General features: G+C 44.2%; 1 protein-coding gene across 2 annotated transcripts; it reads left to right on the plus strand.

Moving 5' to 3' along the window:
- LIX1L (limb and CNS expressed 1 like) lies at positions 1-23,546 on the plus strand. 2 transcript variants are annotated; one of them, XM_010374436.2, is made up of 6 exons: positions 1-402; positions 11,606-11,769; positions 16,720-16,860; positions 21,542-21,637; positions 22,226-22,303; positions 22,988-23,546. In XM_010374436.2, the coding sequence occupies exons 1-6, from the start codon at positions 111-113 to the stop codon at positions 23,228-23,230; spliced, it is 1,014 nt and encodes a 337-aa protein (XP_010372738.1). In that variant the 5' UTR covers positions 1-110; the 3' UTR covers positions 23,231-23,546. The 2 variants fall into 2 exon arrangements, with proteins under 2 accessions (XP_010372738.1, XP_030791170.1); XM_030935310.1 differs by lacking the exon at positions 21,542-21,637.
- The last annotated feature ends 1,402 nt before the right edge of the window (positions 23,547-24,948 follow it).

The following is a 24,948-nucleotide window of genomic DNA, read 5'->3' on the forward strand; positions in this document are numbered from 1 at the left end:
TTCGACCCTGGCGCCGCCCTCAGTCCCCAGGCGCTAGCTGACTGGGGTAGTTGGGACCGTTAGCTCGGCAGGCTGGCAGGCTCCGGGGCGCTACTCCATTGGCGGCCGGGATGGAGACGATGCGAGCGCAGCGGCTGCAGCCTGGTGTGGGCACCAGCGGGAGGGGCACTCTCCGAGCGCTGCGGCCCGGAGTGACTGGGGCTGCGGCTGCCGCCGCCACACCCCCTGCGGGTCCCCCGCCTGCCCCGCCGCCTCCCGCACCGCCCCCGCCGCCGCTGCTCATGTCTGGGGCCCCAGGACTGCCCCTGCCCCCCGGCGCCGCCGGCAGCCCGGCAGTGCTGCGAGAGGCCGTGGAGGCCGTAGTGAGGAGCTTCGCCAAGCACACGCAGGGCTATGGCCGAGGTGAGTCTGCGGGTCTGGCCTCCTGCGCGACACCCTCTGTTAAGGGAGCCTTGCTCCCACAGTCCTCCGGATCGCTTTTCCTGGCGTGGAGCCCGCACTTGCATTTCCTTTTGGGGAGTTTCCTTCTGGGCTACGCACACGCACAGACGCACACACTCATACACACGTTTAAGCCTCCTACCTCTCCTTCCCTTTACTGAGTTATTAATATATTCTCCAGGGACCCTTTTTCAGATACAATCCTCTTTTCTTCCTAAGCTTTTCTCCTTTAGAAATGGAATTCTTCCTCCAGCTTAATACCTTAACATCTCTCTGCCTTTGAGAACCAGTCCCCATTGTGTGAGATCCTGTCTTTTATTTCAGATCCAATTTCTCATCCACACCCTCTCAATCTTTCCGCTGTGATCTCTGCAATTCTGGACTCCCCTGCTAATTTGCTCCAGCTCCTTAACCTTGACTTTTAAATTCTTTGCTTACCTTCACTCTGAAATTTCAGTGCAACTTCAGATTTACTGGGGAACTAGGTAGTGCCTTCACAAGTCACTTATAGTAATTGTGCATTTAAGTCCGGACCTGTACCACTGAGCTCACGCCAGCTTCCTGTGGCTTAGCACCTTACTCTGGTATCTTGTTTAGTATGGAGACTCACAACTCCAGCCTTTCTGTCTGGCTCTGTTTTCCTGGCCCTTGCCCAGGAACTGAGGATAAATCCCAGGCCTTGGCTCTTTCAATGTTAAATTCTGTGGAAATGAGCCAGGTTAGAAACTCTATTTCAGTTAGAAAACTTCGTCTTAAAGATGTCTAATTTCTTTAAAGAGGGATGTGAGGGTTTTCTTTGTTGTTTTTGTTTAACTAGTGTAGTTTCCTGTCTGAGTTTGAGTTCCAGATTTATAGTGTAAGTAATAAGGAATATATAGTGAAGGGTGTAGAATACAGAATTTAAGCCTGGAATTTACAAGACATCCCTTCTGTCTCCTTGGCCAGGTCCTGCTTGACCTGTAAGTGACTATATCTTTAACTTTCTAGTTTAACAATAATTTAGAGAAAAGTTACAGGGCTTTTCTGTAGATTTTCTTTTTTTAAGAAAGTTTAGGCCGGGCGCAGTGGCTCAAGCCTGTAATCCCAGCACTTTGGGAGGCCGAGACGGGTGGATCACGAGGTCAGGAGATCGAGACTATCCTGGCTAACACGGTGAAACCCCGTCTCTACCAAAAAATACAAAAAACTAGCCGGGCATGGTGGCGGGCGCCTGTAGTCCCAGCTACTCGGGAGGCTGAGGCAGGAGAATGGCGTGAACCCGGGAGGCGGAGCTTGCAGTGAGCTGAAGTGAGCTGAGATCCGGCCACTGCACTCCAGCCTGGGCGGCAGAGCGAGACTCCATCTCAAAAAAAAAAAAGAAAAAAAGAAAAAAAAAAGAAAGTTTAGTGAAAAGAGCACACACAGGGTTTGGAGATCTTTGTCACTTACCAGCCAAATCTTTGGGAAAGGGACTTAATCTCACTGAGCTTCAGTTTCTTCAAGGGTTACAATATGGATTAACTGAGACATTGCAAATGACATGTAACCTAAAAATGATTATTATCTCAAATGTGTTGGTTCATAGTTCCTCAAGTAGAACATGCTTCACTTTTTCCCACTCTTAAATCCTGATAATGTAAACCCAAAAATTCCTATGAAAACAGATTTTTAGAGCCATTTTGCTATATGTGCCTATGATTTATTTATCTTCAATTTCCCTTTGTTCTTCATACAATTTGAACTCCTGTTATAAGACAGGAGCTCTGCTAGGTGCTGGGGATACAAATGGATGAATCCGAAACTCATAAGGACATATTATTTTTCCAATGTAATCCCAAGATTTAACAAGGCTATGTGATGGAACTGCTATTAGCTACTATCCTGCTGCTTCAAGTCTCTAAGTCAAGATCAAGGGAAGGTCTTTGCCTCTGGGCACAGGAGTAGCCTAGAGTGGTCACACTAAATCTGAAGCCTTCCTCTTGGAAACTTATAGGCATTTATTAAAATTGTAGAGGAGTACACCCTTTTTCTTGTCTGTGTTACCTGGAGAGCCTCTGATTTGGCTCCTAAACTGGGCACCCTGTAAAAACTTTCATTTTCTTAGCAAGGATGAGGGAACAAGGGGATTGTGCTGACAAAGGGCAATTAGTCAGGCTTCAGACTCTGTGGTTGATTTTCTTTCCTATCTCCCCACCTCCCATCGCAGTCTTTCTCATTATTCTTGAGTTTCTCATTTCCAGTCTGGGTGTCCAGCCAGTACTTTAGGAGAATCTGGCAGATAGTTCAGCTTCAGGCAAGCAGAATCTCTGCCCATTTGGCTCAGAAGTCCTTTACCACATGGAATCACTTATTCTGCTTCATTTCTTAGACAAAGCTGCCACTGGCATGTACTCACATACCCTTGTGACTGATGGCATGGTATTTGGGGGAATGGATGTATTCCCCTGAATACAATTTACTTTAGCCTCTGCCTAGACAATTCATTCCCTCATCCAGCAATGCTTTACCGCATCATCTTCAATTAACATCCTTCATCTTCTTCCTGAATGCTCCAAATTCACCTTTTCCAGTCAGTCTTTAGATCTACCTTCACTCATGTGAAATATCAGTATGTATGTATGTATGTATGTATGTATTTTAAAAAACTTTCCTGTCCTTTATCTGCCTCCGTCACCCACTTACCCAAGATACACACATAGCTCAGTATTCTGTAGGATCTTGATAAGTTTGTAGTGCATGGGATTTGTAATCAGAGGACCTAGCCCTGTTAAAAAGTTGGCTGTATGATCTTGGAGAAGTTGCTTAATCTCTCTATGCCTCATCTGTTCTCTTCATTCATTTAACAAATATTTATTGATCACCGGATGCAGTGGTGGACAAGGCAGATATTTAGTCCCTATCTTGATAGAGCTCCCAGTTCACATTACAGAGCATGTATAAAGATTAATGGTGTTCGGCCGGGCGCGGTGGCTCAAGCCTGTAATCCCAGCACTTTGGGAGGCCGAGGCGGGCGGATCACGAGGTCAGGAGATCGAGACCATCCTGGCTAACACGGTGAAACCCCGTCTCTACTAAAAAAATACAAAAAACTAGCCGGGCGAGGTGGCGGGCGCCTGTAGTCCCAGCTACTCGGGAGGCTGAGGCAGGAGAATGGCGTAAACCCGGGAGGCGGAGTTTGCAGTGAGCTGAGATCTGGCCACTGCACTCCAGCCTGGGTGACAGAGCGAGACTCCTTCTCAAAAAAAAAAAAAAAAAAAAAAAAAAAGATTAATGGTGTAATAAAGCAGGCCAGCCCAATACAAAGAGGGTTGACTTTGAGCCAAACAAACATTGTTTCTAAATCCTGGTTCTGCCACTTCTGGCCTGTTCCTTAACTTGCTTACTTTTTGTAAAATGGGTATTATAATACTTATCCTGATAGTTTTGTGTGGATTAAATGAGACAACGAATATAAAGCATGCAGCACATGGTACTTAGTGTGGTTGCTATTATTGTGCGTTTGGAAATGCTTTGAAACTACAAATGATATGTATTGTTCTGCATTGCCATTTCCTTTGCCCCCTTTTTTCTATGGCGTATAGTCTTTCTCATGTTTGACATCTGGCAATCTCTAAACTGGCAGGATCGAGTAACTCACTTTCCTTGCTCTGTAACTGCTACATTTCCCTCTTCAAACCTGTTGTTTTGGAAGTATTGCTATCCTTTTATGTTACAATATGGCTGCATGATTGGAGATTTTGCCCTGCTATTTCACTAAGTTGAACAAATGAATCTTGTGTAGTATTTTCTTTTTTTTTTTTTTCTTTTTTTTTTGAGACGGAGTCTCGCTCTGTCGCCCAGGCTGGAGTGCAGTGGCCCGATCTCAGCTCACTGCAAGCTCTGCCCCCCGGGTTTACGCCATTCTCCTGCCTCAGCCTCCCGAGTAGCTAGGACTACAGGCGCCCGCCACCTCGCCCGGCTAGTTTTTTGTATTTTTTAGTAGAGACGGGGTTTCACCGTATTAGCCAGGATGGTCTCGATCTCCTGACCTCGTGATCCGCCCGTCTCGGCCTCCCAAAGTGCTGGGATTACAGGCTTGAGCCACCGCGCCCGGCATGTGTAGTATTTTCTATTTAGTTGTTCCTTTTCCTCAGAATCACAGACAGCTTCTTTTCTGTAAGACTGGAGTTAAATGGGTTGGGCCGAATATTTCCAATTTTTGGAAATGCTGGATTAGTCCCTATATTAGTTTCCTGTGGCTGCTGTAACAAATTATCACAACTTTAGTGGCTTAAACCAACAGAAATTTGTTCTCTCATAGTTCTGGAGGCCAGAAGTCCAAAATCAGTATTACTGGGCCAAAATCAAGGTGTTGGCAGGGCCTTGCTCCCTCCAGAAGCTCTAGGGGAGAATTCATTCTTTGCCTCTTCCAGCTTCCGGTGGCTGCTGACATTGGTTTATTACTTGGTTTATTGCTGTATCACTATAATCTCTACCTCCGTAACTCCTACTCTTCGTCAAATATGCCTCCTTTTTTTTTTTTTTTTTTGAGAGATGGGATCTTGCTGTGTTGCCTAGGCTGGACTGCAGTGGTGCAATCATAGCTCACTGCAGCCTGGAACTGCTGGGCTCCAGTGATCCTCCCACCTGCCTTAGCCTCCCAAGTCACTAGGACTACAGGTGCATGTCACCACACCTGGCTGATTTTAAAAATTTTTTGTAGAAACAAGATCCCATGATGTTGCCCAGGTTGGTCTTGAACTCCTGGCCTCAAGTGATCATCCTGCTTTGGCCTCCCGAAGTGCTGGAATTATAGGCATGAGTCAGTGTGCCCATCCTGCCTCCCTCTTATAAGGACACTTGTGAATGCACTTAGGGCCCACCTATATAATCTAGGTAATTTCCCCATCTCAAATCATTTAAACCCATCTGCAAAGTCTTTGCCAGATAAAGTGACATTCACAGGTTCCAAGGATTAGGACATGGACATTTTGGAAAGTGGCATCATTCAGTCTACCAGAGTCCCCTCCCAAAGTCACTGTTACTTTGCAATCTCTCCTTCCAAAGAGACTGTGCACCGTAGGCTATTTAGGGGCAGATGTACCTTCTAAACATTGAAATAGGAAATAGATGAAATATTGTTAACCACCTTCCCTATCTTCCATAATAATGTGAATAGGGTCAGTCTATTCTCGCCATCCTATGTGATCAAGGAGACTCTTTTTACTCACCTCTTAATTTCGTTATCTCTTTATTCCTGCTTCCCCATGACAAAGTTGTATTTATTATTATTTTTTCTTTTATTTTTGTTAATTACCTTCCTGGCAAGATTGTATTTATCTTTATGATATAAATTTTTTACTGTAGTTTCATATATTGTTTTAATATTTATATCCTGGCCAGGCACAATGGCTCATGCCTGTAATCCCAACATTTTTAGGCCAATGCAGGAGGATTGCTTGAACCTTAGGGTTTGAGACCAGCCTGGGCAACACAGTGAGATACCATCTCTACAAAAAATTTTTTAAAATTATCCAGGCATGGTGGCATGCATCTTGTAGTCCCAGCCACTCAAGGAGCTGAGGTGGGAGGATCACTTGAACCCAGGAAGTCAAGGCTGCAGTGAGGTGTGATTGTGCCCCTGAATTCTAGCCTCAGTGATAGAGTGAGACTTTGCCTCAAAAAAAAAAAAAAAATGTTTTAGGTTAGGTGCAGTGGCTCACACCTGTAATCCCAGCACTTTGGAAGGCCGAGGTGGGAGGATCATCTGAAGTCAGGAGTTCAAGACCAGCCTGGCCAACATGGCAAAACCCCGTCTCTACTAAAAATACAAAAATTAGCTGGGTGTGGTGGCATACACCTGTAATCCCAGCTACTTGGGAGGCTGAGCCAGGAGAATTGCTTGAACCTTGGAGGTGGAGGTTGCTGTGAGCCAAGATCATGCTACTGCACTCCAGCCTGGGCGACAGAGCAAGACTTTGTCTCAAAAACAAAAACAACAACAACAAAAAAGTTTTTATTTTGGCTGAAAATGATCACTACCTCTCATTCCCATCCCGTCCACTTAGACGTTCGTATATTTTATCTCCTAAAGGCAAAAACTAAATTATTCTCTTTTTTATATTCAACAGCAGGGTATAAGCACTGAAATATTCCTATCTTGGTCTTTCTTGTGAGGGACTTTGAGAAAACAATTGTCAGAGGTGTATATCTCAGTTATTCCTACCCTCCCACCTTACTGTTCTTTAGCCATCTTTATGTAAACCATTATATCCATGGTTCCTCACTGAAAATATGATAAAAAATGTGGGTGCTCCACACGTACACATGCACAAATACTCATTTGCACACAGACACACACATAATTTTACTTTAGGAAGCTTGTGAACCTCCATAAAGCTCAGCTGTGGACTGGACCTTGGAGCCTGGGTTAAGATTCCCAAATTGGAAAGAATATTGGCCCCCGGAAATCTAGATTTATGCCCCAACTCTGCCATAGCCGTGTGACCTCAAACAAGTCTTCTGTTCTTTCTTAGCCAGTGTTGGACTAGATGATCTCTAAAGTTCTTTCCAGTTCTAAACATGAAGAAGTCTAGAAGCATTTTCAAATGCGGGTCACAATCAGTTGCTTTTTTCTTGACCACTTTGCCCAATTATCATTTCATACATTTCTAAAATCAAGACTCCCCATGCCCCTTGGCTTTGAGTAATCATTAAAAAATGGTTCTCTAGTCTGTGCGAAGAAATGTTTAACTGGATAGAGACTGAACATATGCTTTTTAATGGGACCTTCCCAATTATGGTGGTCTCCTCCTCTTCCTCTTTATTCCAGTATTCTCCCTGTTGTCTGCATGTCAGGAGAGCTGTCACCCAGTGTATTGTGCTAAACTGTCTTAAAGAGGGAACTGGAGCTAAAAAGATCTCATGGAGAGAATAAAGATGGCTGAGCTTTCTGGTCAGTATTGACCCTTGAAGAGCCCTGCCAAAACCAATGGAGGGAAAGAGAGTTTTCTTTTCCTGCTGGATCTTTTTTTGTAATTTTTAATTTTAATTTTAATTTTTTTTGCCCATGACAGAGCCTCAGGAGGTCCTAATGACGTGCCCTCATGCTGTCTTTTAATAGAAGAATGAGCATTCTTGAAAGTCACTTAAATGTAGGTTATTAGAAAGAGTTTATGCTGCTTCTCAAACTCAGGCTAGTACATGGGTGTTTGTTTCAGTCACAGAGCAGGCGAGATAATTTATTATTGGCCGCTGATTTTAAATTCCTCGCTTGCTGGGCGCGGTGGCTCACGCCTGTAATCCCAGCACTTTGGGAGGCCGAGGCAGGTGGATCACCTAAGGTCAGGAGTTTGAGACCAGCCTGACCAATATGGTGAAACGCTGTCTCTACTAAAAATACGAAAATTAGCTAGGCATGGCGGCATGTGCTTGTAATCCCAGCTACTCAAGAGGCTGAGACAGAAGAATTGCTGGAACCTGGGAGGTAGAGGTTGCAGTGAGCCGAGATCGCACCACTGCACTCCAGCCTGGGCAACAGAGTGAGACTCCAACTCAAATATAAAATAAATTCTTTGCTTGCAGGAACTGTGTGTTATTCTTTTCATGCCCAATGCTTAGAATAATGCCATGTACCTATTAAATGCTCAAACTTTTACTAATATGTGTATGACAGCCATGAAAATGTGCAGTTCAGATTGCTTGCTGTAGGGAGCATAACTAACAACCTCAGCCACTGCCCATTCTGGGTCATCCATAATCACATTTGTACCCCAAAGTTGCACATTTGCATCTATAACCACATTTGAAGGAACCACGCTTCCTGTAGGCTGCTCCCAACCAAAGACGGAGCACATTAGGGGTATTAACACAGGCAGATCCTGGTGAGATATGGGATTCTTTTGGGATGAGGACTTCTCACTGGCTTAGCCAAATCTTTCTTTTTTTTTTTTTTTTTTTTTTTTTTGAGACGGAGTCTTGCTGTGCCGCCCAGGCTGGAGTGCAGTGGCCGGATCTCAGCTCACTGCAAGCTCCGCCTCCCGGGTTCACGCCATTCTCCTGTCTCAGCCTCCCGAGTAGCTGGGACTACAGGCGCCAGCCTCGTCGCCCGGCTAGTTTTTTGTATTTTTTTAGTAGAGACGGGGTTTCACCGTATCAGCCAGGATGGTCTCGATCTCCTGACCTCATGATCCGCCCGTCTCGGCCTCCCAAAGTGCTGGGATTACAGGCTTGAGCCACCGCGCCCGGCCCCGCCAAATCTTTCTTAAAACTGTACTATAGCCGGGCGTGGTGGCTCACACCTGTAATCCCAGCACTTTGGGAGGCCGAGGCGGGTGGATCACGCGCTCAGGAGATCGAGACCATCCTGGCTAACACGGTGAAACCCCGTCTCTACTAAAAATACAAAAAATTAGCCGGGTGTGGTGGTGGGCGCCTGTAGTCCCAGCTACTCGGGAGACTGAGGCAGGAGAATGGCGTGAACCCGGGAGGCAGAGCTTGCAGTGAGCCGAGATTGTGTCACTGCACTCCAGCCTGGGCGACAGAGTGAGGCTTTGTCTAAAAAACAAAACAAAACAACAACAACAACAACTGTACTACAGTCTGAGACTGTCATATCTAGACCTCCTACTTTGCCTCTCTTCCACGGTCATCAGATCTTTGCTGTGCTCAGAAGGCTTCTCCTACTTCTCCTACTTCCTCCCCAATAAGTCTCTTGCAATTGCCTATCCCATCTTGGTGTCTTCTTGGCAGATCTGAACTAAGGAAATATGAAAGAACGAATGAGCCTTTGTTGCGATTAAGAGTAGGAGAGGAGAGGCCGGGCATGGTGGCTCACGCCTGTAATCCCAGCACTTTGGGAGGCCGAGGTGGAGGAGGAGCTCTTTGGGAGGCTGCTTGAGCTCAGGAGTTTGAGACCAGCCTGGGCAATGTAGTGAAACCCTGTTTCTACAAAATTTACAATGTAGTGAAACCCTGTTTCTACAAAAATTACAAAAATTAGCCGGGTGTGGTGACATGCACCTGTGGTCCCAGCTACTTGGAGGCTAAGGTTGGAGGATCGCTTGGGCCTGGGAGGTGGAGGTTGCAGTGAGCTGAGATTGCTCCACTGCACTCCAGCCTGGGCAACAGAGTGAGATCCTGTCTCAAAAAAAAAAAAGAAAAAAAAAAAAAAAGGAGAGTGGTCAATATGTTGCAAGATATTGGAGAGCATCTGTGATAATTTTTTATTATGAGGCTTTAGCTAAAACTCTTTGAAATGTTTGGAACCCTAGAGTCAATGTGATCCTTTCTAAAAGCAAACTGATCTCATCCCTCTTTTTTTTTTTTTAATTAATTATTTTTCCTTGGAGCTGAGTTCAAAAGAATCCCTCCTTCTTTTTAAAGTCCTCCAATTGCTTCCTATTGCTTTAGGATAAAGCCAATACTCTAACATGGCCTAAAAGGCCCTACTTGGTCTGGTCCCTGCCTTCTCTTGCAACCTCATCTTGCATTACACTTCCCCTCACTCACTCTTTCATAGCCACATGGTCTTAACTCCCTTTATTCATCATGTTCCCTGCTGTCACAAGCCTTTGAACATGCTGTTCTTTATACTCAGAACACTGTCCTCTCACCTCTTGCCTAGCGAATTCCTAGTCATACCTGAACTTAGATATTGCCTCCTCAGGGTAGCTTTCTTTGACCTTCTTAACTAGGTCAGATACTCCGACATCTATCACTTCTTTATAGAACTTGATCACAGCTGCAATTTTACATTTGTTTGAGATTTGGTTAATATCTCTTTCCCTCTTTACACTGTAGGCTACATAAGGAAAACGTAGGGGATGAGAGGAAGTGTTCTAGAATACAATGTCAGGTCTGGAGTTTGATTTTAGCCTACCTACAACTAATAAATTAGCCATTTACTATTTCATGGATGCTGGCAGAAGTCAAGAGACTTCGAGATTAGAGACAAAGGAATTTATTATTCATAGCACAGCAAATAGCATGAGCATCATGTTTATATTAGTTCTCCTTGCCTCCTCCCAAGTCCAATGCAGAGGACTCAGGTAGATACTTGCATAGGCCATGGGTTGCTTCACAACAGAGGAACACTTACAGAACCCGCAGCTTGGGGAACTTGCCATTTTACAACAAGCAGAAGCAAGCATGTTCTTTATCTGAGTGAAGATAGTACCTCATCCCTCAATATTTCTTGCTGCAAGCACAGTCCTGAAAAATAGCCCAAGTAAAGAGCAGTCAGGATTTTGCAATCTTGCCATACCTAGCAAGATGTGAAGGAGCATGAGAGACCGGCCCATGGAGGAGTGCTTCTTTTTAAAGTCCTCCAATTGCTTCCCATTTCGTTGCTTCGCATCTCACCATATAGTTCCTCCAAAAATCATTTATACCCAGGTAAAGCCTCAAAAGAGTTCTCTCCCACCTCCATACCCTGGCTTCTCTCACTCATAGTATATACATAGTATTCTGGGTTGGAAAAGGAATCTGGCAATGGATGTGCTCACTAGAAGCACAGGCTCGAGAATGGTTATTAGGGCTATATTTCCTTGAGCCAGCAGTACTGCATAAAAGAATACTCATTGGAACCAAGACTGCTTGAGTTTGAATACTCAAACTGCTGCTTTCTCCTGACATAACCTTGGGCAAGTTATTTAACCTCTCTATACCTCATTTCCCTCATCTGTAACATATGGATAGTAAAAATATCTGCTTCATAAAGTTGCTGTGATTAAACACGTAAAGCAGTTACAGAAGTGCTTGACATACAATGTGTTCAATACATGTTGGTACTTATTGTGGTGGTTATTATCATCCTGGGCCAGCTAACAATTGTGGAGTAATCTACTTGTATTTCATCAGGCAGTGATAATGGTCTGCTGACATTGGGAACTCTGCCTCCAATATATAAGTTATTCTAGGACTAAGTTAAAATGTGAACTATTCAGATTGGAGGTGGGAGTGAAAAAAAATTTAAATAAAATGTGAACCAGAAAAGTGGTGGAGGAGGGCAGGCATACTCTGGTCTTTCTAGGCAAATTAACTTAATCACAGTCTAGGTTTATTAATTTAAATGCTTTTAAATGGCAATAGGTAGGGACCTAAGGGGCTGACTCTTAATGTAGGTACAGGTTACAGATACTGTATTGAAGTATAGCACCACTTGGAGGTGTTCTCATTGCTGAACTTAACTATTTCTCTTTTGTAGTGAATGTGGTGGAGGCACTTCAGGAATTCTGGCAGATGAAGCAGTCCCGTGGTGCTGACTTAAAGAATGGGGCTCTAGTGGTTTATGAGATGGTTCCCTCCAACAGCCCTCCTTATGTCTGCTATGTCACGCTGCCTGGGGGAAGTTGCTTTGGGAGTTTCCAGGTAAGAGTTGTGAGGTGGCAGTAGCAAAGGTAAATGCTTAGATGTTAGTAACGGCTTTCTCCATCACTTTGGCCATTAAACTGCCTGAAATCATATATTTGAGGACCTAAAGCAATTCTGGGAAAATTATTCTGGCAAGCATCTGAGGGTAATTTGACCATAATAGAACCTCAGTAGCATGCTTTCTTTTCAAGAACTCAAACCCATTTTGAATTTGAGCAGTTATGAATATCCCGTTGCTCAGTATATCCGACTACCAGCATCCAACCCATGTTCCAATCTGGCTTCAGTTATTGCATTCCAACTATTTTCCATCTCTTATTGAGGATATAGAACAATATTCTTTGCCTCCAGTACTTTTTCATAGGCAATTACTAAAGAAAGCAATATTGGAGTTCTCTAAGAGGTCAAATTCGGAGGGACTATGTATGGTGGGAACAGTACTCATTTAAGAGTTAGGAGATCTAAATTCACATTCCTCTGAATATCAATGGGGCAAATCTCTGGGCCTCACTTTTCCCATCTATAACATGAAGGAGATAGGTTAGATGATTTCTGAAGTCTTTTCTACTACTAACATTCTACAATTATGTGAAATACCTATGATGATGGAAAGAATGGTTGCCATTATGAGGTAGTGAGAAATTATGGACTAGTATGAATATTCTTATCAAAGATGGATTTTTTACATTGCAGACAGGGAGGCAGCCTTCTGAAATGTCAGTTTAAAACTCTGAAATGGAATTTAGAGAAAATAATAAACACCTTTGTTCTGCTTTCCATATGGTTTGTATAACCCTTAGACAAGGTTAAAAGCCCTGCTGTGTGTCTGCATAGCACCTTGAACTTCCCCTATCATATCACTTATTACAACATATCATAATTGTTTGTCTCTCTTAGTGGACTATGTTCCATAGAGGAAAAGATTGTGTCTGTCTTCTTGTTAAATCCCTACCACCTATCTTAGTGCTTACCAGATAGTAGGCAAACATGTCTGTTGCATGAATGAGTGCCATTGCAGCTTAGTTTCTGCCTCAAACAAAGCAGTCCTAAGGAAACTTCATTTCACATCAGGTGATGAAATTTTTTCCCTTAGAACTGCAGTCATTTCAGGCCTGGTGCAATGGCTCACACCCGTAATCCCAGCACTTTGGGAGGCCGAGGCGGGCAGATCGCGGGGTCAGGAGTTTGAGACCAGCCTGACCAACATGGTGAAACCCCGTCCCTACTAAAAATGCAAAAATTAGCTGGGCGTGATGGCGCACGCCTGTAATCCCAGCTACTTAGGAGGCTGAGGCAGGAGAATTGCTTGAACTCGGGAGCCGGAGATTGCAGTGAAAATAACTTTAGTCATTTCAGAGAAATAAATATATACCCAAGATGATGAATGTTTATGCTTCCACTTGTTTTTTTGAGATGGAGTCTCACTCTGTTGCCCAGGCTGGAGTGCAGTGGTACGATCCTGGCTCACTGCAACCTCCACCTCCTGGGTTCAAGTGATTCTCCTGCCTCAGCCTCCCCAGTAGCTAGGACTACAGGTGCTTGCCACCAGGCCTGGCTAATTTTTTTCTTTTTTCTTTTTCTTTTTTTTTATTTTTAGTAGAGACGGGGTTTCACCATGTTAGCCAGGATGGTCTCAATCTCCTGACCTCGTGATCCACCCACCTTGGCCTCCCAAAGTGCTGGGATTACAGGTGTTAGCTACCGCACCCAGCCTATGCTTTCACTTCTAAGAGAATAAGATCTTTCCTTCTTTTTTTTTTTTGAGATAGAGTCTCGCTCTGTTGCCCAGGCTGGAGTGCAACAGCCCGATCTCAGCTCACTGCAACCTCTGCCTCCCGGGTTCAAGTGATTCTCCCTGCCTCAGCTTCCCAAGTAGCTGGGAGTACAGGCACCTGCCACCACGCCCAGCTAATTTTTTGTATTTTTAGTAGAGACGGGGTTTTGCCATGTTGGCCAGGCTGGTCTTGAACTCCTGACCTCAAGCAATCCACCCACCTCGGCCTCCCAAAGTGCTGGAATTACAGGCGTGAGCCACTGTGCCGGGCTGATCTTTCCTTCTTCTTCCCACCTCATTACATTGTTGAATGACTTGAACATTTTATGATGGATGCCCATAACTGAAACATTGTAGTAATTAGATTTCTGTTATTTTTGGAAAGGGCAGAATTGTCTTTCTTGGCCTTTTAGCCTAAACTTTTTTTTTTGAGACGGAGTCTTGCCGTGTCACCTGGGCTGGAGTGCAGTGGCATGATCTCAGCTCACTGTAACCTCCACCTACCAGGTTCAAGCAATTCTCCCTGCGTCCACCTCCTGAGTAGCTGGGATTATAGGTGCCTGCCACCACACCCAGCTAATTTTTGTATTTTTGTATTATTTCGCCATGTTGGTCAGGCTGGTCTTGAACTCCTGACCTCAGGTGATCTGCCTGCCTCACCCTCCCAAAGTGCTGGGATTACAGGTATGAGCCACCTCGCCCAGCTTTTTTTTTTTTTTTTTTTCTTGAGACAGGGCCTCTCTCTGTCACCCAGACTGAAGTACAGTGGCACAATAATGGCTCACTGCAGCCTTGACTTCATGGGCTCACGTGATCCTCCCACCTCAGCCTCCCGAATAGCTGGGACCGCAGGCATGTGCCACCATGCCTGACTAGTTTTTGTATTTTTGGTAGAAATGGAGTTTTGCCATGTTTCCCAGGCTGGTCACAAACTCCCGAGCTCAAGCAATCCTTTCATCTCAGCCTCCCAAAGTGCTAGGATTACAGGTATGAGTCATCCGGCCAGGGGCAGGGTGCAATAACTGAAGCTAGATCAGAACATGGGCTAGGTGTTGGTAGTCTGCAACTGCTTAAATTCAAGATGGGTTTGAGTTTATACCTCTTTATCCACTTTGGCAGGTGAAATTTCTCCCACTGGTTTTCTTCACAGATGACTTTTTAAGCAACAGCACTATAGAGCAGGCCAGCAGGCTAGTAATAGACAAATAGAAACAGACAAATTGAAGCATTGGGAAGACTTCAGACTTATTTACGAAACTTCATATGCTGTCTCAGAGAGCCTGTCAGTTAAAAGAAATTAGGAATTATTGATAGTAGGGATGTTTAAGTACTAAACACATCCTGGTCTACGTATTTATTGTTTTTTTTTTTTTTTTTTTTGAGACAGTCTCACTCTGTCACCCAGGCTGGAGCGCAGTGGTGTGGTCTCGGCTCACTGCAACCTCTGCCTCCTGGGTTCAAGCAGTTCTCTGCCTCAGCCTCCCAAGTAGCTGAGATTACAGGCATCTGCCACCATGCCCAGCTAATTTTTTATTTTTATTTTTATTTTTAGTAGAGACGGGGTTTCACCATCTTGGCCAGGCTGGTCTTGAACTCCTGACCTTGTAATCCGCCCACCTCAGCGTCCCAAAGTGCTGGGATTACAGGCATGAGCCACCGCGCCCGTTATTTATTGTTTTTTTAAGACAGAGTTGTGCTCTGTTGCCCAGGCTGGAGTGTAGTGGCACAATCATAGCTCACTGCAGCCTTGACTCCTGGGCTCAAGTGATCCTTCCACCTCAACCTGTTGATTAGCTGGGACCACGGGTGTGCACCACAACCATGCCCAGCTCATTTTAAAATTTTTTGTAGAGACAGCGTTTCACTATGTTGGCCAGGCTGGTCTCAAACTCCTGGCCTCAAGTGATCCTCCCACCTTGGCATCCCAAAGTGCTGGGATTACAGGCATGAGCCACCATGCCCAACCTCTGTTCTACTTTTTATTTTAAGTTTTCTTTTAGAAACAGTCTCACTTTGTCACCCAGGCTGGAGTGTAATGGTGTGATCATAACTCATTGCAGCCTGGAACTCCTGGCTCAAGTGATCCTTCTGCCTCAGCCTCCTAAGTAGCTGGGACTATAGGCACGTGTCACCATGCCTGGCTAATTTTTTTTTTTTTTGTAGAGACAGAGGGCTTGCTATGTTGCCCAGGTTAGTCTTGAATTCCTGGGCTCAAACCATCCTCCTGCCTTGGACTCCCAAAGTGCTGGGATTACAAGTGTGAGCCACCAAGGCCAGCCTTGGTCTACTTTTAAAAACTGCAACATCATTTTCTTCCTTTCCTCTAATTACTCATAAATGACACAGGGCAAAGAGGCCTTTGAGACAGCCAATAAAGATGAATTATAAAGGAATACTATGGTGGCTAGAGATCTGAAATTGAATAATTTTGAGACTTCTGCAGATCAGACTTGTTCTGTGATACCTACGTTGGATACAGTATAAAAACATGAATTAATTTTTATTTTTTTCCTTCTTAAGTCAGCTTTCCTTCCCTTAGTTACTCCTCTTCTCTTTGTTTCCACTGGGGGGAAAAAAGAAGTCTATAAATTCCTTCTTCAGACTTAAACCCTTCTCAGGGATAGCTCCTTTGGCTCACTACATTGAGAAAATGCACAGCTAAAAATGAAGTCCAAGATTCCAAGATGGGTGCTTCTGATAGAGACCAGTGGCCTTCTCTGTAGAAGCAGCCTAGACACAGCTTCGGTTCTAATCTTGGGTTATCTAGAGGAATCCAAAAAACCTTGCCTGTCCACAGAACAAGATAGAGATTTCTATTAAGCTAGCCAGAATCTGACTTTTGAGTAATTAATTCTGACGACAGTTTTAACAGGGGTATTTTTCATGTCCAGTGATTATATGCTGACTTAAGCAGCCTTCCTCATTCTGCATTCAGTTTGGTATGAGCTACAGTACTCTCCAGTTCCTTAATGACTTCAGGATGTTGAATCAAAATTACATTTCCAAACATCCCAACCACTTTACCATAAAAACCTTAGAGAGTGTGTTGAACACAACTGATTTATCCAAAGAGCGTCCAAGTGTTTTCTATCTGAAGTGTTTCCCTCCCACTGTTCCTTCCTCTCTCTGATATGCACAAATACATATATTCTCACTCATTCTCCCCTGCCTAGTTTTGCCCCACAAAAGCTGAGGCCCGGAGGAGTGCTGCAAAGATTGCGCTAATGAATTCTGTGTTTAATGAACATCCTTCCCGAAGAATCACTGATGAGTTCATCGAGAAGAGTGTCTCTGAGGCCCTGGCATCTTTCAATGTAAGTTATATGGAGCTGGAAGGAGAGCGGGAGATGGGAGAACCGGCTGCTTGGGAATTCATAAATTACTGTGAAACAGAGCATGAATTCCTGTTTTCTTTCTGGTTCACCTCTCTGTTTTTTTGATTTATTCTCTGTCAGTCTATTGTGTCATGTGCTCCACATGTCTCAGTCTCTAATTCTATATCTGTGTTTATGTGTTTTTTGTTGTTTTGTCTCTTTCATTGTATCTCTTTGGTATCTAGAAACCTTTAATTGCATATTTATGGAATTGTAGAGCTATTCCAAAATGAAAATTGAGCTTGAATTTTGCTTTTGCTAATTTAGGTTAAGACCTTAGTTTCTGCTGTTCTTTTTTTTATAAGACTGTTTTTTATTGTCACTTGTCTTCTGCCTCCGTTACTTCATCTTATTGATAAATAACCCTTTTATAATAAAATGTCTTTTTATCTATTTTAGGAACAAGGAGGATAATTAATTTACTCTATTTATTTACAACTGTTCTTTCAAATGATGATGATAAGAATAACCATAATTAATCCTAATTGAGTATTTACCTTGTGGCAGGGACTGTTCTAGGGGATTTATATGTATTTTACCTCATTAGGTCATCACAACAATCCTATGAGGTATAAGTACTATTATTACTCCTATTTTACAGATGAGGAGACTAAAAACACAGAAGTGAAGTGTCAACATGATATAGCTCGTAAGTGGTCACGCCAAAATTAGAACCCAAGTTGACTTAATTTAGTTACATCTTAGAAATTAACACTGCCATCTTCCTTCCTCTCCACAAATTCATTGATACTCAGACCAAGTATCTGTTCTGTTTGCATTTAATTAAGATGTAATTACAGGCCGGGTGCAGTGGCTCATGCCTGTAATCCCAGCACTTTGGGAGGCTGAGGCAGGCGGATCACCTGAGGTTAGGAGTTCAAAACCAGCCTGGCTAAAATAGCGAAACCTCTCATCTCTACTAAAAATACAAAAGTTAGCTGGGCGCAGTGGTGGGCGCCTGTAATTCCAGCTACTTGGGAGGCTGAGGCAGGTGAAAAGCTTGAACCTGGGAGGTGGAGATTGCAGTGAGCTGAGATCATGCCATTGCACTCCAGCCTGGGTGACAGAGCGAGATTCCATCTCAAAAAAATAAAAATAAAATAAAAAAGATGTAATTACATATACTAAATTACTTCAGTTATCTGCTTTGTGGATTAGTTGTTGAACACTTTATTGAAAGTTGGTTTCCCTCTGTTATTTAGGACCCAGCTGTTTTTCTCCCATTATTCTTTGCCCCAGTCAACAGCATCTGCAGGGAATGAAAACATTTTTATATTAATCCAAACCAAATAAAAAAAGAAAAAACCAGCTAAAATTTTTTGGGAAGTACACTTGCTATTTTTAGGTCACCTAATGGTATTGTAAAAGAAAACAGGGCCAGGCACAATGGCTCACACTTGTAATCCTAGCACATTGTGGGGCAGATGACAGCAGATTACTTGACTTCAGGAGTTTGAGACCAGCCTGGCCAACATGGCAAAACCCCCTTTCTACTAAAAATAGAAAATTTGGCTGGGCACGGTGGCTCATGCCTGTAATCCCAGCACTTTGAGAGGCTGAGGTGGGCAGATCACGAGGTCAAGACATTGAGACCATCGGGCTGACATGGTGAAACCCCGTCTCTACTTAAAAACAAACAAACAAACAAAAAATTAGCCAGGTGTGGTGGTAGCTGGGCACGCCTGTAGTCCCAGCTACTCAGGAGGCTGAGGAAGGAAAATCACTTGAACCCGGAAGGCAGAGGTTGTAGTGAGCTGAGATTGTGCCATTGCACTCCAGCCTGGTGACAGAGCGAGACTCTGTCTCAAAAAAAAAAAAAGAAAAAAGAAAAAATGCAAAAATTAGCCAGGCGTTGTGGCACACGCCTGTAATGCCAGCTACTCAGGAGGCTGAAGGATGAGACTCGCTTGAACCTGGGAGGTGGAGGTGCAGTGAGATCATTCCGTTGCACTCCATCCTGGGCAACAAAGTGAGATTCTGTCTCAAAAAAAAAAGAAAAGAAAAGGAAAAAAAAAAAAAAGAAACTGTGGATTACAGAAAGTAGGATGTGCAGTATTTATATGATCATAGGCTCTGAATTCATTGTTGGCCAGGCGCAGTGGCTCATGCCTGTAATCCCAGCACTTTGGGAGGCTGAGGCGAGCGGATTGCCTGAGGTCAGGAGTTCAAGACCAGCCTGGCCAACACAGTGAAATGCCACCTCTACTAAAAATATAAAAATTAGCTGGGTGTGGTGGCGGGCACCTGTAATCCCAGCTATTTGGGAGGCTGAGGCAGGAGAATCACTGGAACCAGGAGGCGGAGGTTGAAGTGAGCCGAGATTGTGCTATTGCACTCCAGCTTGGGTGACAAAAGCAAAATTTTGTCTCAAAAAGTAACTAAATTCACTGTTATTGAAATTATGGCTCACACCTGTAATCCTAGCACTTTGCGGGGCTGAGGCAGGCAGTTCAGTGTAGCTCAGGAGTTGGAGACCAGCCTGGGCAACATGGTGAAACTCCATCTCTAGAAAAAACACAAACAGTTACCTGGGTATGGGAGCACGCACCTGTAGTCCCAGCTACTTGGGGGTCTGAGGCAGGAATATCACTTGAGTGAGGAGGTCAAGGCTGCAGTGAGCCAAGATTGTACCACTGTACTCCAGCCTGGGTGACAAAGTGAGACCCTGTCTCAAAAAAAAAAAAGAAAAAAAGCAATTATGGTTCCTAGCTGGGCATGGTGGCTCATGCCTGTAATCCCAGCACTTTGGAAGGCTGAGGTGAGCAGATCACCTGAGGTCAGGAGTTCAAGACCAGACTGGCCAAAGTGGCAAAACCCCATCTCTACTAAAAAATACAAAAATTAGCTAGGCATGGTGGTACACACCTGTAGTCCCAGCTACTTAGGAGGCTGAGGTAGGAAAATCGCTTGAACCCAGGAGGCAGAGGTTGCAGTGAACTGAGATTGTACCACTGTACTCTAGCCTGGGCAACAGAGTGAGACTTCATCTAAAAAAAAAAAAAAAAAAAAAAAAAATTATGGTTCTATAGTCTTCCTTTGGGATCTATGTGGGATTGGTTCCAGGATCTCTCGAGGATACCTAAACCCAAGGATGCTCAAGTCCTTCATATAAAATAGCAGAGTACAGCCTGGGCAACATAAAGAGACTCCATCTCTACAAAAAAATAATAAAATAATTAGCCGGGTATGGAGGCACTTGACTGTGATCCCAGCTACTTGGGAGGCTGAGGCAAGAGGATCACTTGATCCCGGGGAGGTTGAGGCTGCAGTGACCATCCACTGTACTCCAGCCAGGGTGACACACAGAATGAGACACAGTCTCAAAAAAAAAAAAAAAAAAGTATAGTATTTGCATATAACCTATGCACATCCTCCCGAATGAATGCTCTAAATCATCTCTAGAGTACTTATAATACCTAATACAGTGTAAATGCTGGGCCGGGCATGGTGACTCACGCCTGTAATCCCAGCACTTTGGGAGGCGGAGGCTGGTGGATCACCAGAGGTCAGGAGTTCAAGACCAGCCTGGCCAACATGGTGAAACCCTGTCTCTACTAAAAATATAAAAATCAGCCGGGCGTGGTGGCACATGCCTATAGTCCTAGCTACTCTGCAGGCTGAGGCAGGAGAATCACTTGAACCCAGTATGCAGAGGTTGCAGTGAGCCGAGATTGCACCACTGCACTCCATCCTGGGTGACAGAGCAACAGAGTGAGACTCCGTCTGAAAGAAAAAAAAAAATTAAATTTTTATTTTTAATTTAAAATTTTATTTAATTCTCAAAACAATCATTTAACGTAGGTCTCTGATTATTCCCATCTTACAGAAGAGGAAACTGCAGAACAGAGAGGTTAAATGACTTTACCAAGGCCACACTATTTGTAGGAGTTCCAGTCCATGCTCTTAACTTCTGTGCTGTATTGGTTTTTATACATACTAGGCTTGAATGCAGGACAGTGTGTCTTAATTCTAACCCTGCAGGGTTACATAACCAATAGAAGACACAATAGGCCAAGGCCCAGGAGACCACATTGCTACCCAGAATTTCCCACACTTATACCACATTTCAGAAACTCAGAACAAGAATGTAAAATATTTTATTCATAATGTTTATATTGACTACACTGGAAAAGTATTATTTTGAACATACTGGGTTAAATAAGATACATTATTGAAATTAATTTTACTTTTTTTTTTCTGAGACAGAGTCTCACTCTGTTGTCCAGGCTGGAGTGCAGTGGCCCGATCTCTGCAATCTCCACCTCCCAGGTTCAAGTGATTCTCCTGCCTCAGCCTCCTGAGTAGCTGGGATTTACAGTCACCCACTACCAGCCCCAGCTAATTTTTGTATTTTTAGTAGATACAGGGTTTCACCATGTTGGCCAGGCTGGTCTCAAACTCCTGACCTCAAGTGATCTGCCTGCCTTGGCCTCCCACAGTGCTGGGATTACCGGCATGAGCCACTGCACCTGGACTTACCTCTTTATTTTTACTTTAATGTGGCAGAGAGGAAATTTTAAATTAAATATGTGGCTTGCATTATATTTCTACTGGACAGTGCTTCTTGAGATGATAATCCTGGTTGAAAATCTATTTGTCTTTTCTGTTCCTCTACTACCAGGGCAACAGGGAGGAAGCTGACAACCCAAATACAGGGATTGGTGCCTTCCGATTCATGCTGGAATCCAACAAGGGCAAATCAATGTTGGAGTTCCAGGTACTTTCCCATGTACTTCCCTGGCTCTAATAACATGGGTCAGACTGCTCCTATAATATATAATGGCTCCTACTAATTCCTAACTCATTGATACTGGAAAGGAAAGAAGGTTGTTACACTGGTTTTCAAAAATAAATACCTTCCTGGCCAGGCGTGGTGGCTTACGCCTGTAATCCCAGTACTTTGGGAGGCTGAGGCAGGTGGATCACTTGAGGCCGGGAGTTTGAGACCAGCCTGGCCAACATGGCAAAGTCCCGTTTCTACTAAAAATACAAAAAGTAGCTGGATATGATGGCACATGCCTGTAATCCCAGCTACTTGGGAGGCTGAGGCATGAGAATTGCTTGAACTCAGGAAGCAGAGGTTGCAGTGAGCTGAGATTGCGTCACTACACTCCAGCCAGGGTGACAGAGCAAGACTCTGTCTCAAATAGATAAGTAAATAAGTATTTTCCTTCCCCAAAGGCCTATCAGAGTTAGTGATGAAAGTTGCTTCTACAAATCCATTTTGTAAAAGATTTCCCATGTAATTCTGATGTAACCTCCCAATATAAAATCACTGTCCTGGTACTTCCTATTCTTCCCCCAGGAGCTAATGACAGTTTTTCAACTGCTACACTGGAATGGCAGCCTTAAGGCCATGAGGGAACGACAATGCTCTCGGCAGGTAAGAGATTTTATGAGTGGGGGCGAATGAGGGGAGCACACTCAATCTGTCAGCGCACTCTTTTGAGGTGGTTACTATGTTAGAAATAAGGTCTATTGTGACCTATGGTTGTGAATATTGAAAGCCTTACCTAAGTACCGTCTTCATCCCTGTAATCTTTCCTATTTAAATATTAGCTGTGATTCTTTTGTCTATCTTGCTTCTCCTACCAGGAAGTTTCCTTTAAGAATCTCCGGCCGGGGCCGGGTGCGGTGGCTCAAGCCTGTAATCCTAGCACTTTGGGAGGCCGAGACGGGCGGATCACGAGGTCAGGAGATCGAGACCATCCTGGCTAACATGGTGAAACCCCGTCTCTACTAAAAAAAAAAACACACAAAAAACTAGCCGGGCGAGGTGGCGGGCGCCTGTAGTCCTAGCTACTCAGGAGGCTGAGGCAGGAGAATGGCATAAACCCGGGAGGCAGAGCTTGCAGTGAGCTGAGATCCGGCCACTGCACTCCAGCCTGGGCGACAGAGCAAGACTCCGTCTCAAAAAAAACAAAAACAAAAACAAGAATCTCCTTGAAGGATTTAGGTGCTGACCTCAGGTCTCTAAAACTGAGTTCTTAGTCCCAGTTGGGTCAGTGTGGTATATGATATGAACCTTTACCTTCTCAATGCTGTTCACATTCCCCTCTCCTACTAGGAGGTGTTGGCTCATTATTCGCACCGGGCCCTGGATGATGATATTCGCCACCAAATGGCCTTGGACTGGGTGAGCCGGGAGCAGAGTGTGCCAGGGGCACTCTCTAGAGAGCTGGCCTCTACTGAGCGGGAGCTGGATGAAGCCCGACTGGCAGGCAAGGAGCTGCGCTTCCACAAGGAGAAGAAGGATATTCTTGTGCTGGCTGCTGGGCAGTTGGGCAATATGCATTCTTCCAACTGCTAGGCATCCACCCACATACTCCCCAGCCTTTCCACAGCCTTTTTTGTATGTCTCCTTTCTAAGATTTAGGATGATTTTTTGTACATACTTTCTCAATTTTATACTTTAAAAAAATATATATATATGTGTATAGATTCTACACCTAGATTCCTATTTGCTAAGAGATCCCTTTTCTTACTTCCAGTTTTTGGATGTAGTTTTATTTGAAACATCTTCAGTTCACTTTACAAGAAAGAGCAGGTTGTCTTTGAAGCTTTGTTAGCTCTTAAACTTCCAGATTAACTGTGTAGTCATTTCAGTAGCACTAAAAGATTAACTCAAGTGTTCATGTCTCCTTCTTTTCAAATATCAGTAGCTTGAATAAGGATTATATGCCCCACTCTTACTCTCATTCCTGCTTCTTCTTGGACTCAAACAGGGTATGAGTATGAAGATTTTGCCTTTAGTTCTTGAACTGAACCTGCTTGCTATCCCTTTCCTCCCCACTACCTTATTCCTTCTCTGCCTCCAAATTACCACTTTGTTTTGAGGCTTCCTTCCCTACCTTATTATTCTGAAAGAAGTAGAGATCTTGCTTCTGAAGCCACTCCTAAGAAACTGCCCAGGGACAAGTTAAATTATAAACAATTCATGGGACTTTACTACCTAAGTTGCTTTTAGGGCATATGTATACCATACTAGTAGTCTAGATTTCTGGATATACTCTACAGTAGATGGGGGTTATGGTTGAAACTGATTATCTTTCAGTATTCCCTCTGCACATCTCCCCTGCTCACCCAGCTTAGTTAAACCCTGCGTTTAGAACTTCCTGCCTGCAGCTATTAGTAGAAGGTAAAACATATTTCCATATTTCCCTTCACCCAATATTTTATTTTTTGGAAGCATTATCAGTCCTATTTGGTTAGTGAGAACCATGTTCCCCTTATTCCCGCTAAGTTGCTGCTGTTTACTACCTTAGATTCTCATTTGTTTTCTCTTTCTTTCCTCTTTTCCACATTAATTATTAGAACATGAGTTGATCAGGAAAATTAAATGAGACTTGAGTTTTTAGCACTTCCTAATTGACACCTTGGGAGACTGCAGTTATTTGTGTGTGTGTGTGTATGTGTTTTTTTTTTGGGAGATGGAGTCTCACACTGTTGCCCAGGCTGGAATGCAATGGGGTGATCTCGACTCACTGCAACCTCTGCCTCCAGGGTTCAAGCGATTCCCTTGCCTCAGCTTCCCCAGTAGCTGGGATTACAGGCACACGCCACCATGCCTAGCTAATTTTTGTATTTTTAGTAGAGACGGGGTTTCACCATGTTGGCCAGGCTGTTTGTGAACTCCTGACATCAGGTAATCTACCTGCCTCAGCCTCCCAAAGTGCTAGGATTACAGGCGTGAGCCACTGCGCCTGGCCTATTTGTGGGTGGTGGTGGTGTTTTTTGAGACGGAGTCTCACTCTTGCCCAGGCTGGAGTGCAGTGGTGTGATCTCGGCTCCCTGCAACCTCCGCCTCCCAGGTTCACGCCATTCTCCTGTCTCAGCCTCCTGAGTAGCTGGGACTACAGGCGCCCACCACCACGCCCAGCTAATTTTTTGTATTTTTAGTAGAGACGGGGTTTCACTGTGTTAGCCAGGATGGTCTCGATCTCCTGACCTCGTGATCCACCCGCTTCGGCCTCCCAAACTATTTGTGTTTTTAACACCATTCTCCCCCACCTCTTTCCTGGGTGACAT

This window comes from Rhinopithecus roxellana, chromosome 8 (assembly GCF_007565055.1).
Source record: "Rhinopithecus roxellana isolate Shanxi Qingling chromosome 8, ASM756505v1, whole genome shotgun sequence".
NCBI lineage: Eukaryota > Metazoa > Chordata > Mammalia > Primates > Cercopithecidae > Rhinopithecus > Rhinopithecus roxellana.

What these genes read in the sequence shown, in the direction of transcription:
- LIX1L (XM_010374436.2), top strand. Translation starts at nt 111, where the DNA reads ATGGAGACGATGCGAGCGCAGCGGCTGCAGCCTGGTGTGGGCACCAGC. An exon ending in AGGCCCTGGCATCTTTCAAT is followed by an intron (nt 16,861 to 21,541) that starts GTAAGTTATATG and finishes CTCTACTACCAG; the next exon opens with GGCAACAGGGAGGAAGCTGA. An exon ending in AATCAATGTTGGAGTTCCAG is followed by an intron (nt 21,638 to 22,225) that starts GTACTTTCCCAT and finishes TTCTTCCCCCAG; the next exon opens with GAGCTAATGACAGTTTTTCA.